The sequence below is a fragment of the Sinocyclocheilus anshuiensis genome, unplaced genomic scaffold, assembly GCF_001515605.1.
Source record: "Sinocyclocheilus anshuiensis isolate Anshui unplaced genomic scaffold, SAMN03320099.WGS_v1.1 scaffold136, whole genome shotgun sequence".
NCBI lineage: Eukaryota > Metazoa > Chordata > Actinopteri > Cypriniformes > Cyprinidae > Sinocyclocheilus > Sinocyclocheilus anshuiensis.
This window is the reverse complement of record NW_015554074.1, coordinates 969,289-984,465: the sequence shown is the minus strand read 5'-3', so window position 1 is coordinate 984,465 and position 15,177 is coordinate 969,289. Positions and strand designations below refer to the sequence as shown.

Below are 15,177 nucleotides of genomic sequence, written 5' to 3'. Positions count from 1 at the left end.
AATGGTTCCTGGTGATTTCACACCTAATTCTTCACCTTAATTCCTAATTCTTTTGCAGTTAACATGCATCTTTTCTTCTCCACATGTTTTTGACTGACCCTGCTGACCCACTGAGCATTTTGCTGTCCAATGGTTATGCATTAACTTTGCAATTTCTAGTATTGTATTAGTTTTTCATATTTCTCATGGGCATTTAATAATTGTTGACTTTCAGTCTGAGTTAAATCTAATTTTATCTGTAAAAGAAAATCTGCTTTAATAATTATGCACACCTGAATATAAGACATTTTTCACTTCCAGCCTTCATGAATAATTATATATAAATTATGACATAATAATTATGCATGCACTGTATTTTTCCTCTTCTGCTGTCGAGGTAATGCAAGGAATGTTGTGATTGGTTGTCAAGGCAGCCAATCAGAATTTAGCAGCCTTGTCTCTGATTGGCTGGAATTATGGCATATTGTAACGCTGGGTTGTGTTGAGCAAGCGAGCTGTTGGCATTGAGAGAGCACTGAGGGCGGGCATCTGGTGAGCAAGCTAGTGAATCGTTGCATGCGCAAAAGAGGTCTGCACACATCCAAAAACTTATTTTAAATGCAAAATTGATTTTCGTGCGCTCAAAATACTTTCTTCTTTGCGAGACAAACATTTTCTCCACAAAACTCAGTTCGCGCGGGTGGAAAACGCACTTTTGCGTGCTCAAAATATGATCTTTCGCACGCAGAAATGTGGCAGAGATGTAATCCCATAAAAATATACCCCAGCGACTTAAGACTGATTTTGTTGTCCATGGTCACATATATTACTATGTTATCCTGATGTTAAACAACTCTAATATAGGGTAAATAACATTTTAATAGTACTTAAACTATAATAATAATAATTTAATAACACATTGACATTAGCTACGTTTCCATCCACCTATATTTATGCACATTTTGGGATATCGCATTAAAAAATGCTGGATGGAAACGCCAAGATGCGCATAAATTCTAAAAATTCTAAAATATCCGGTAAGAAAACATTTTGAAACGGTGCTTTATTCGCAAATGTTTTATGCGATATTCCAATTTTGCACAATAAGTTTAATTCGTAACTTTGGATAGAAACATAGCTATTTATAAAGAACATACATCAGACTCTCCAATTTTAGTGTGTAAATCATACACCTATATTAAAAAGTTAAGTGTTCCATAAATAAGTTCAAAAATATATAATTTGCATTTTTATTAATTTGACATGAAAGAGTTTTCTAATATACACTACCATTCAAAAGTTTGAAGGAAATTAATAATTTTATTCCTTAAGAATGCATTAAATTGATCAAACATGACAAATACTTGTAAGATTATAAATGTTTTGCTATTTCAAATAAATGTTCTGTTCTTTTAAACGTTCTATACTTTTTTGTTTTGAAAAAAAAAAAAAAGCATCACAGATCATGCGAAAGCTGGAGTAAACGCTGCTGAAAATCCGATTTGCTATCACAGGAATATATTAAGTTTTAAAATAGAAAGATTTTTATTGGACATTTTTCCCCCCACAATATAAAAATTACTCTATTTTTATAGAGCATAAGTGACTTCTTTCAAAAACAATAAAAACTCTTACCGACCCCAAATAAATAACTTGTGAATCTTAATCGAATTAAATTAGTGCCAATACCCTGGTTTAATGTTTTTTTTTCTATTAAATACAATAAAATGTCTGCTGCAACAGAGCAGATCTCCCTATATATACATAAAAAAAAGAAGAACGAGTTTGACATTCATAGACCTCAGCTACTCGGTTAAGTGTGGTTGTGGTCTGTTGTGGTACAAATGCAGTACTCACCACCTCCTCCAGGGCAGCGCTGCGACCAAACGAGCACGTGAGCAGTGTGAGGCAGTTAATGAAAGAGGCAAAGAGCTCGTTCGGGAGAGCTGTCAGAACGCTTCGAGGAAATGTGCTGATGAGGTTACTGATGATGTTGGAGATGCCTACAGCCTCAGAGTCTTCAATCTCAATCCTGTCACAGGGTAAAAGACAGTTAAGAACAAATAATAACCAGTCCCTTAAAGGATCATCCAACAACTAACCTCCATCATCTGGGTCTATCTGGTCGCATGAGATACTGTGTAAACCTGCAATGGTCCAGAGTGCACGTATGGTACAGTCTAAATGTTTATCCACTGGAATTCAACATTTATGGTTTAGTTCCCCTGAAAATATTTGTCTAGAAGCACAAATACCTCAGCTGCTGTAAAGGGAGACTTAAAGATCTCAACTACAACACCAAACTGCTGTTGTGCTGGCACACTACCTGGTTTCTGGGAACACAGGTTTTTTTCCCCTCTTTAGTTCTGAAAGAGCACTCGAGGTCTGCCTTTCTTTATGCTCCCAACTGCGTCTCTAACCCATATCAGATGGACTTAAATTGTAAGCAGAAGAGTTCAATCACGGCAGATTGGTGGACCTGCCGCATGGTTTTCCGATGATGCAACTGGAAAAATGCTCCAGGAATAGGTGATTACAGAATGGCAGAAACAGAAAGAGGGAAGAGTGGGGAGAGAGACCCAGACTCACTACGCCTACTTGTTCTCAAATTCCAAACAGCAGTGTATGAGAGAATGTGTGTTATTTAAAGCTGCAGAGACATCATTCCATCTTTATAGACATTACAGAGCATGTACAATGCAAGTCCTAACACACAACTCCGCCAATACATGTTGTACAACAGTGTTAAAAATTTATTTTAATAATAGATCATATCTGGCTCGTAGAAAATAATTTTTAAGAGGCTGTTATGAGCACACATTTTCTCCATTTATGTTTAATAAATAAAATTAATTAATAGTATTTATTTATTTAGTTTCATTTAATTAATTGACTCTATAAACATAAATGGAGAAAATAAAGAAATACCACTACAAATAGTAGTAGTAGTAGTATTTTATTTATTTATTGTCCCCATCCTGCATTTTAGTCCCCTTATTTTAAACATAAATGGGGCAGTAGTTTTGTGACTTGAGATTATGGCAGAATCTCACTGTCAAGAACACGTCTGAGCCATATTTAACTAAAAATAATGAAATTAATTACATTTTACTTCAAGAGAATTAAGCCTATGTTTAAGATCATTAAAATGTTTTGCACTGCTGTAAAATTTCATTACTGGTCCTAAAATAATAACGCAAAATGTAAATTATTTTATTAATTGTAATGATTGTGGGGTGAAATGTGACCTAGACATGTTTTCATTAGGTCCACCTTTGTTAGACACAACTACTATGCAGTTATCTAAATACAAAATAACACATTTGTGAATGACAAGAATATGAGTGCAGTACATGACGGAAGGTTTCAGAGAAACGAACCCATTGATCATGTTGAGCAATCCCTCCACCAGGTGGGCCAGGTAGGTCACCTGAGCGCTCTCATCGGGGAAGATGGGGCCATGCATGGAGGCCAGCTGGGCCAGGCACTGAAGGGAATCCTGCGCCATGTCGGAGTCCTCTCTGATCTTCCTGTGCACCTACAAGACAGAGACAAATACACTTCAACTCATTACACTGGTGTAAACCGATCCTATTTCCAAAAGTATAATAAAAGACGCAAGCCTGATACCAGATCATCGACTTTCTGAACTCAAGAGTAGATTTTAATGACAAAACGTATTACCTTCAATGACTAACCGACATCGATGATAACCACACAAAGATCGAGATATCCTAAAACGGACCTAATGATCAACTCTCAAAACCGACATCAGCGCAGCTCACAACAGACTGAAATCCTTCTTCTCAGGAGACATGATATCATATGAGCGCATGAGAGAGAAAAGAAGCAGCGGAGGTTCTAGAGGCTGTAAATGTGACCGTAGGTATACTCTACAGTGTTAAAACCAGACAGGCCCCCTCAAAGAGTCCAGGAGGAACTGCAGACCGGCCCATGGGCAGCTGACAAAACACACGGGCTGGGGAGCTCACACAGAGTCTCCCTGAATCACATAGAAAAGCCTCTCTCATTGACATACAAAAACATACTTCCCCTCTCCTCCTCCTCTTTTTCTTCAGCTCTCTCTTACGCACAGATACTCGGGTCTGTCTTCGATTTCTCATCTCACGCAAGTCTCTGAAACCTTCTGCTCAGTGGAATAACGAACGGAGGAAAATTGTGGAATACCCCTCACCTTCGCCAATGGCAAAACTACTGCGTCTCGCCACCTGGCTGCCACAACCCAAGCCAATCAATCAGATCGGCTTCTCAATTACCAATCCAGTCCAAGGCGTTCAGCGGTGAAAAAAAAAAAAAAAAAGAGCACTACATGGCTGAAGAGATGGCTAAATGTTCCTGAGCGGACCGACTCGAGTCTCCAGCACATGTGGTTGTTTGGCACACTCCTTTGCTCTTTTTCTTTCCTAAATCCCTGGAATCTTACTCTTGCTCGTCTGTTCGCCAGACGTTCTGGCGGAGATGCTGTGCGAAGAGGTGCACGGAGTTGGACGGAGCCCTCTGAACGATCTGGAAGACCGTGGACGAACCTAAAGCAGCATTTCCCTAACACATACACGGATGAACATCAGCCACTGGGCAAAGTGCTAACGCTAACACACCATAGCACAGCCCTGTCTGCTAGAGCGGTGTGAAATCATCTTCTGAGCTGAAGAAGAGAGGGAGGGAGAAAGAGAGAGGAGGGGTGTGAGGGGCAGATGAGAGCGAGAGGACTGGATAGGGAAAGAGAAGAAAGAAAGAGTACAAGGCCAACACTCTGTGAGCAGCATGCTCTGTACAAACAGCTGCGCTGAAGAACATCCACGCCATGCAAACTATGCCAATCGCCTTGAGTCTGACTATAGTTAGAGTCTGGCAGGGGGCGAAGGAGGGCATCTAAATCAAAACAAGACAAGGTAGCTCTCCGAATTGAATGCTAGAGAGAGAAAAGCGACAGGGAGACCCATTAATAGAGAAAAGACAAAGCCTTGTGTCTGTCCACGGGGAGGATTAGATCCTCTCCTGTTTTCTATTCTCACCGCTCATCGCTTCAGTCACATTCAGTATGTTCAGATCCTGTTACAAAATCAGAGGCCACAATCAATCACCTCACGACAGCGTTATACTCAAAGTGCCATAACAAGCCCTGATTGTGTTTATACCATAAACAAACCATGCACATGCTCTGAGTCAGAATCTGATCTCAGCTTCTAAACCTTTGCTAAGCGCTAAACACATGTGGACACAAAATACGAAATTATAAAAGAAAGAATACATACTAAATAAAGAAATGTATTTAAAGAAAACATTTTTTATACAAAAATGACTTTTTTTAATTGACACCTCATTCTCAAATAAACAAATAGATAAATACAAATCTTATTCTCATCACTGCAATGCACAAAATACTGAAATGAAAAAATACATTTAAAAAAAATTAAAGTCTTTGTACAAAGAAATTTTTATAATAAAATAACAGTAATGACAATAAGATAAAACTGCACCTCAAAATACAAAATTATAAAACAAATATTAAAAAAAAGAAAAATATGTAATAAATACACAAAGAAATAGATGTTTTGAATTAATTATATCACTCGTTAAATAAATACATATCACTCTCATTGCTGCAATGCAGAAATATAGTCATATTAAAATTAAAAATAAATATTTTTTAAAAATCTACAATGAGAATCACTACTAAATTAGAACTAAAAAAAGCAAAAAAGTGAAATGTCTAGACACACTGTAATAAGAATTTGAAGGGAAATGTGCTTGACTGTCATGAAAATAAATGTCACAATCCAAATCTTAAGGGTCCTAAATTATAATCTATTTTCGGTTAAGCAAAAATTTTTTTTCTCTAGCTTTTTTATGTGTTTTATATTGAATTGTAACCCAGAGATGTTTTTTCTGAGTTTCACCATTTTATGGATGTATAAAAATGTGACTGTTTGTTACTAAATGCGCGAGTATGTGATGACGGAGGGTGTAAGAACAAACCTAAACTAAAACCACAAACAAAAACACCCTTCAGTCGGTTTGGCTGGTAGGAAAATGTTAGCGCAGCCATGGCTTTATTAGGTGCGAAGAGAATATGAGATTTATTTTAAGTTATGCTTCATTTTCCCTCTTCTGCATGTTTCCAAACCTCTGAAAAGCAATCAAAGAGGCAGAGAGACCGCTTCTCTTTAGATGGATGGCTTGCCCCCTCCTCAGACCACCTGAGGGAGGATTGGAGGCTGTTAACAGGGGCTTTGCATCCAGGGTTCAGAGTCTAATCCTGCAGCTCATCTCTAGTCACCTCTGACCCCGGCAGCGCGTGTCTGGACGCCCCCTCGTCTGTTCAGGGCACAGCTGAGAAGTGAGGAGCAACAGCTGACGAGCCAGCATACACACAGGCCGACACACGGGCACTCACCCTCCCGTTCAATAACTCACCCCTTCATACACAGATCCCCCTGGCATGGGCGTAGAAAAACAACGAGCGCACCACACACAGCTACAAGGAGACTTGTAAAGACACAGAGGGTGTGACAGCTGACCACTCCTCATCCCTTAACAAAAACATTCCCCCACCCACTGGAAATACCACTAAACATCACATGGCCCAAACAACTCCCAGAGAGACCGGCACGAAACCACTGAACATCATGCTCAGCACCAAAGAGACTTCACTGAACTCTCAAACAATCCTAAATTAATAGTACAAACTATCAGAATCATTGTCTAGACACTGTGGTGCTTACATGGGAGATGAGTGTTTGAATCTGGCTCACTTGTTGACCTATCTATCTTTACCTCTTCTCTCCATCGCTACTTTTGTCAAAAAAAGTGTCAGAGCCAATATTTACATTACCATTCAAAAATCTGATCGGTAAGATTTTTTAAATGTTTTTGAAAGAAGTTTTATTTTATTCATTTGTTACCAACAGTAGTATTGTCAAATAATATTGTGTAAAATATTAATAATAATAGTAAAAATAATAACCGTTCGCATTTTCATGTTTTTAAAATGCAATTATGTGTGCTTAACATTTTTGTGGAAACCATGTTTTTTTTTTTCAGGATTCTTTGATGAATGTAAAGTTCAAAAGAACAGCATTTATTTGAAATAGAAATCTTTTGTAGCATTACAAATGTATTTTCTGTTAGTTTTGATCAATTCAATATGCCCTGGATGAAAAAAAACTTTTTTATTTTTTACTGAACCTGAACTTTTTAAGAGTATATATAAAGGTATTTACCATCATGGATGCTTTCATGTTTACATCATTGTACCACAGAAAATTTAATTTGGCTTTTCAACAATGGTAACATATACTTTAATGTCAAAGAAATATGGATAAAAATCACTGAATCCCTAAATTAGACCTTCCTGAAAGAGCTGCCTTTATACATTACAACCAAATGAAACCACTGAACCACATATGGATGCTCCAGTGATGATTTTATTCAGCAGTTAAATTCTTATACAAAATCCAGAATAGTTTATTTCATCATTATTTTACAGGACTCTGAAGTTTAATAAGAAAATAAAAATAAATGAAATAACTAAAAAAAAGGAAGTTTTAGAATCTAACTTTTATAGCTGGGCGATAAAACGATAACAAATTATCGCGATATAATTTTCCTTGATAAAACAATAACAAGAGTTCGATAAATGTTTGACAATGTTTATGGGTCAAAAGCGTAACGAAACAGTGCTCTTCATTTGATCCATGTCACACGAATTGTTTATCACATGCATGGCTAAAAGTTCAAACGGCAACGCAGTGTGAGCTCACTAGAGCAGATGCGTTTACTGATAAATCTCGGTTACACGAGCACTAAACAGCACTGTGAGATCCAGTGTGAAGTGCTAGAATTCAGTGAAGCACACAAAAGACTCAGTGATTTAAACGAGTTTAAAGCCAGATGAAACAGCACTGACAAATAGGAGAAACACTGTGTGCAACGATACTGTCAGAAGGCTTTTCATTCAACAAATCGCCATCATTTATGCCTGCCATGGATTTACTGAAGTAACACCAACTGCACCATGGTGTTGTGGCAGAAATGTGGTATAATCATATAGAATTTTATTATATTATTAATGCATATGTGCATTAAATATGTTAAAGGTGTAATGGAATATAAATATATAAGTATTTTTTTGTGATTAAGCTATAGCATTTGTACTAAATGTATTTAGATTACTGTTTTTCATACATATACCTAGAAACCATAGTTACATTTTTACCATGGTGTTGAAGTGCTATATGTGTGGTTTTAACTGTGGTTATCATGATCTAAAATGTATGCTACTATGGAAGACCAATGGTTAATTTTAATAAAACTCAATGTAAGAATAATTCAATTTCACCATATAAAAATTAGGTTGTTACATTTTTTACAGATGTTACTGTTTTTGATAATGAACATAAATTTACATCTGCATCCTAACTCAAGCTACTGTCAAATGTGCATTTCTAAGAGACAAAAATATGTAATAGTATTCATATTGCAGCCTACACTGCAAACTGTACTGAAGATATTCATAATCAAAGTCAGGCAACTGCAACCTGTTTTATGATTTGAAACAATATCACTCATTAGAACATGCAGAAACTAAGCAATTATTTTTTTCTATTAAGATATTTATTTTGTTAAGGAAATATTACTGGAAAAGTGTTACACATTCAAAAACGTGAAGTGTTTGTCATGTTCTGACCATAAAGAGTAGTTTAAAACCACAATTAACAGTCTGGTTTCAAAACTTTTCACTTGGGAGCAAAAATCTGCTTTTAAACTTGAAAGAAATAAAAATTTGAAATTTATCATGATAATTATCGTTATCGACATGAAAAAATTGGTGAGAATTTTTTTGGCCATATCGCCCAGCCTTAATCAAACAAAAAAAAAACAACAACAAAAAACAACAACATATCTATCTGCCATTTCAGTCTGCTTAAAACCCCTAACAGCAAATCCCAGAAAAGACAAATGAGACACTTATGTTTGAATAGCCCTTGACCTCCAGGTCAGCAGCCTGACCCTTGTTAAGAGGGCTACGCAGTTTGTCGCCAGTTTACAGATCGCAGCCTCCTCTCAGAAAAGAGGCGTGAACAATGGAGCAGCATATTGGCACCTTGTGGAATCATAATCATAAAGGAGAATGTAACATCTAATCTGGCCGTAAAAACCACCCAAGACTGATAGTGGAAAGTAGAGCATTATTTGGCAGCAGATGCCTCAGGGAGACTGTGTAATGGTAATGGAGAAAGAGCGGAACGCTATTTGGCATGTCCATCACTGATGCAGAGGGTAACCTGACAGAAATGTTCCACACATCGCAACCTGAGGCTCATAGGCATTAGTTCTGTGAGATGTAACGAGCCATTAGACTAAATTTCTAATGATTGGAAGGTGTACTATGCAGAATACATGCACAACACATGAGTTTCAGGGGAAAACCGAATCTAAAATGTATACTGCTTTAATATAAAGCACATGGAATGAAATAATTTTGTTCAGCATGGCCCTTACTAGATCAAACAGGGAATTAAATTAGTGAATACTAATCAAACAATACTGAAAAGAAAATCGTTCACTACTCTTGACTGGAATCTTAAGCTTTATTTATACATCTAAAACTGGATAATGGATAATTAATGGATAATTATGGTAATATAATAATGCTCACGATAGATTTGCTTCTCGATACAATTCTGACAGCACTAATTATCATTCAGTGGGGAAATACAATTATTTATTACCTTATTACCTAATATTTTTCTTTGTAATGTTGTCATTATTGCCGTGAGCAACACAGACAAACATCACAGTTGGAAAATGGTTTGCTCTGGGACAGTTGTGTCACCCACAGATCCGGTTTCAGATGAAAAGCACAAATGCATACATGAGTGCTGAAAGCATCATATACTATATCATATACCACCCCTTCACTACAGTTCAAAAGTTTTGGGTCAAAAGTTATTAAAAAAAAAAAAAAGAAAAAGAAATATTCATCAACAATGCGTTGATTAAAAATCAAAGTTGATTAAAAGTGACAGTAAAGGCATTTATAATGTTACAGAAGATTTTTTTTTTCAAATACTGTTCTACTGAAATTTCTATTCCTCAAATTCTTGAAAAAAAAAAAGAGTTTTCACAAAGAGTTATTTTATGTAATAAAAGAATGTAAGAAAAACAATATTTCATAATATTTACTGTATTTCTGGTGAGCACAAGAGAATTTTTAAAAATGTAAAAAAAATTAATCGTACTGACCCCAAATAATTTGTATATATTTATTTTTATATCACACCTATATACAAAATAAATGTTTTTTTTTTTTTTATAATTTTACTTTTTTATTTCCTTAAATCATCACATAGGCCAGGCTCCTCCATCTTTGACCACTGCTTCAAAGGCAACATATAATAATCTGCTGTAGCTCACTTCTTCTAAACATGCCTTATATTTCTAGAACTACTAAACATTTATAACTTATTGTTTGATGCAGTGTCATTGACAATTTTTTTAGAAGAATAAAAGCAGGAAGAAATAACATGAGAGGAATAAAAATAGGATGAGGGGACGCAGGTATTGAACGAACAATGTCATAAGAAATTAAGTAAAAAGTAGAAAAGAAAAGAGCCATTTTCCAAGCAGGAGGTTGAGAAAAAAACTCAGATAGAATAAATGTATAAGTTGGTACTCACAGTGAAGAAAAGGTCCATGACTCTGTGGTCTAGAAGAGTTTCCCTCCAGGACTCGGTTGGCTTGAGCATGACATTCTGAGTTGCTTCAAACATGGCAATGTAGTGCCTCCCCAGTGACACCTCAGTTAAGGGCAATAGCAAAAGCAAAAAGGATAAGGAAAGATGTTTCTAACCCCCTTTTCTTTCTGTCACTTCTCTCTGGCCGCGCGGTCCTGGACTAAGAAGAGTGTGGAAAATTGCTGCAGTGAATTCCCAGCGTCAGTTTTCTGCAGCTTCTTCTCTATCGCTCTTCTTCAACGGCACCGTTACTACTATTCAATCACGCTGTCCCCTCCCACTAAATGTTTACCTCAAAATCTCCCCCTTTCCATATGTAGCCCACTGGGAAAAGAGATGGAGGAAAATAAGGAATGACAAAAAGAACGAGAGGCAGGGAGAGAGAGAGAGCGCGAGAGAGAGAGAAAAGCCTCCCACAGGAATGTCTGATCAAAGCCAGTTACCGGCAAAGGCCATGCATTCCTCTGGGCCGGACCCACAGTCATTCCCAGCAGACAAATGCAAGAGCTCTCTCATTCTCACACACACACACATACACCATTATAGTATCTGCTCACGTCTACCATATACAGCCGCATATGTCAAAGCAAATCATGTGGCGACTCACCTACGCATTCACTAAGCAGACACCGGGAAGGTGGTAGACCTGACTTTACGGCCTCTTAAAAATTGCAAGGGGCCGGCAGAACTCTGAGTAACCTGTGCTGAGGAGAGAATGGGCCTCGAGGGAGAGCGGCTGGAGCTTGTGTTCTGACCACCAGCGGGCTGATAGCAGCCTTCCACATGAGCGCAGCAGGGAGAGGCTGACTGATGGATGGACGGGGAGCAGGGGATAAACCAGCCGGTCACTTAATGTCACTTGGAGCCATTGCTGGAAAAGTGTGCGAGTGTATGAAAAACTGGGAGGGTGACTAAAGATATGACCTACTGAAACCCAACCCGGGCTTACGCACAAACGCACATGACTCGTTTCCACCAGCCCTTGTCCCAGCTGCTGAAGACACCAAACACATGACGAACTCAGAAATCGACTAGTCGGTCTCAAGTAAGTGCATTGTTGGGCTGACGTAGGGTTGCGTTCACCTGGTGTGTTCACAACGGACATGTTATATCGTGTTTCAATACAGCTAGCCTGAGCTCAATAAAATAGCACAGAAGTAGCCTCGAGATTTGTTTTTAAAAGTTTAATTATTATAACGCGACACACTGACCGAAACACTCAAGGTGTGAGATGCTAAGAAAAAAAGAAAAACTATAGCGAGATGTGACGCACGAGTATAACAGCAACTTTATTTTATTAAAAATGTAAAAACAATGCACACTGTAAGACTTGCAAGATGGTAATTAAGGTAATTGATGTGTTTATCTTATGTTTGTTGACAATCCACTACTGTTCAAAAGTTTAGGATCAGTAAGGTTGGTTAATCTTATGCTCTCGTATGCTCACCAAGGCAGCAGGGTTGCCTTTATTTTAAAGATACAGCAATTCTGAAATATTACAATTTGAAGTAACTATCTTGCATTTTAATATATTTTAAAATGTAATTTATTCCTGTGATGGCAAAAATGGGTGTTCAGTGTCACATGATTCTTCAGAAAACACTTTAATATGCAGATTTGGTGCTCAAGAAACATTTCTTATTATAAATGCTAAAACAGGTGTGCTGCTATTTATTTTATTTTTTTGTGGAAATTGTACTTTAACAGAACTCTTTTAAAACAACAACATTTATTACAAATATTCTGTAACAAATGTCTTGTGACATTATAAAAGTATTAATTTATCTAAAAATAAAATCCTAGAGTATCTATAACCTAACATAGTCTAAGAGTAAAAACTTCTGGAAAAAAAAAGAGGTGGGGTTCAGACGGTCCTTAACATTTACAATCATTTGTACTAACATTAACATACAGTTCCTTTGCTTTCAAACGAACACTCAGAACATTCACATAAAAGCACATATATGGTCTTTCAGATGGAAAGATGTAACATTTATCTGTGCTGTACTTGAGGTGTGTCACATTTATGCCCACTACTGCTCAAAAATTTGGGTTTGGCAAGTTTTTTTTTTTTTTTTTAAATAACCACAAAGACTGCATTTATTTATGCATTACATTCTATTGCATTTTAATATATTTTAAAATGTAATTTATTCCTGTGATGGCAAAAATGGGTGTTCAGTGTCACATGATTCTTCAGAAAACACTTTAATATGCAGATTTGGTGCTCAAGAAACATTTCTTATTATAAATGCTAAAACAGGTGTGCTGCTATTTATTTTATTTTTTTGTGGAAATTGTACTTTAACAGAACTCTTTTAAAACAACAACATTTATTACAAATATTCTGTAACAAATGTCTTGTGACATTATAAAAGTATTAATTTATCTAAAAATAAAATCCTAGAGTATCTATAACCTAACATAGTCTAAGAGTAAAAACTTCTGGAAAAAAAAAGAGGTGGGGTTCAGACGGTCCTTAACATTTACAATCATTTGTACTAACATTAACATACAGTTCCTTTGCTTTCAAACGAACACTCAGAACATTCACATAAAAGCACATATATGGTCTTTCAGATGGAAAGATGTAACATTTATCTGTGCTGTACTTGAGGTGTGTCACATGTTAGAGAAAGCTGAAGAAGCCATGATGAAGTCAAAGCCTGACATGATGGCTTTAAGAGACAGACTCATGCTGTGACTGAGACAAAGAGAGAATGAAGGGTCACATGAGTTCAAGGGGTGAATACAGAGTCACACACACTGATAGAGCGTTACATTATAGAAGGCATAGTTTATATAGAGATGTGTTACTCGGAGAGAAAACAGCAGTTTCTAGTTTTAAAGAATTTAACAGAATAACAGGCAATGGGTGTGAATGTTTTGAGCTGTCAGCAAATCAATTCCATTAACAAACTATTGATCTCAATTAGATTCAAAAGTGATTTCTGTAAATTAGATATATAGAACAGTGATTCAATTCAGTAACAGTTTAAAAGCGTTTCCCATTACACTAGTAACATTTAGTGTTTCCCATTAATTACCTAGAACTGTGGTGGCCCACCAGTCTAATCTGTCCCGTTTCATAACGAACAGAAATTATTTTTTACAATATTTTTACATATCATTACTTTGGCAAAGCACCTGTCAATTGATATTGTAATGATCAAATCACAAAAAGGCCGCAATTTAAATAAACCAGAATAAAATCGCTGCACTGTGTTCATTTAAATGCATACATCTCATGGTCTGGTTTTCAGCATCACAGAGAGTCTCGGATCACAGTAAATTTTGCAAATTTAACTGATTACAATATTTCAATTAATTTGTAATGAGAAGCATTAAAAAAATTGTTACAGAAACTTAAAAGTCTTCTTGCCAACATAATTACTACTACTACTTCTAAAAATATTTCCAATTCAAATTGTTTGGCTTCCTAAAACACCAGTGTGAAGTCTCACAGAACTGGTAACACTTACTAGAAAGTTATATAATCTAACTACTCAGATGTTTTGGTTTATCCTCAATGTAAATGTTACCCGCGTATGTAAATAAAGACAACGAAAAGCAATATCAAGGAAATGGCATTATTTAAATGTGTACCACAACAAAAAGTTTCCACAAGGAAAATCTTTTTTTCAGCGATAGCCACTGCAACAAGCTGGCAATTGCACAATTCAGAGGCATAATTCAGTTGGAACTGGTCTGAATCTACAAGATACGCTTTCCTTAAACGAAAATCACTGAATAAATACATGTATATTTGCAGTGATTAATGGTTGATATATTGGCATGGCCGATTAATCAAAAGTGGACACTAAAGTGTAAGAAGTAAATGGAGTGTTGTGAAGTAGTAGCTGAATGTGAGCAGAAGACATTGTGTGTTGAGCTCAGGACTGCAGACTGAATCAATCAGGTGGCACTCAGCGAACATAATGATTATGAGAGTGCTGAGAGCTGCCTGGAGCCAAAGAACAGAGAAGAGATCCAAGTCTATTAGGAAGACTGAGTGTCACATCCTCCCTCTTAAGATTCCCCTCACACCCCAGGAATGCCCTCCTCCACATTGTCAGGCCCGGGACAGTGGTCTTACAAAGCTCTGCTCCACTTGTGTACGTGTGTTAGAAATGAGCAGTGGCACACAGCCGTCTGTCATCTTGCTCTACCATTCAGAGCACCTGACCGGCTCAAAGCCCGGCCACAACTCGCCCCGGGGTCACTAGGGCCATGGACAGACATGCAGTCCTGCAGACATTAAGGGAATCACATGTTTAGGATTCACACAAATGACATGTACATGCGTCAAGTGGGAGTGCGTCACGGACAAATGACTCGCATACCATGGCCTTGGCTACTGATAGATGGCGGCACTTTGAGGAAAGAGTCCAAGCGGCTGTCAGGAATAGACACTAAAACACACACACACACACACACA

At 37.0% G+C, this 15,177-nt stretch overlaps 1 protein-coding gene across 1 annotated transcript in view; it reads right to left on the bottom strand.

Annotated features, from left to right (window-relative positions):
• The window catches only part of xpo4 (exportin 4), a 49,443-nt gene that overhangs the window by 20,071 nt on the left and 14,195 nt on the right, over positions 1-15,177 (bottom strand). The window contains exons 7-9 of the mRNA XM_016460921.1: positions 10,683-10,795; positions 3,360-3,517; positions 1,837-2,011 (exon numbers count right to left, since the gene is read on the bottom strand). Coding sequence (XP_016316407.1) covers positions 1,837-2,011; positions 3,360-3,517; positions 10,683-10,795 — 446 coding nt within the window. The remainder of the gene's footprint in view (positions 1-1,836; positions 2,012-3,359; positions 3,518-10,682; positions 10,796-15,177) is intronic.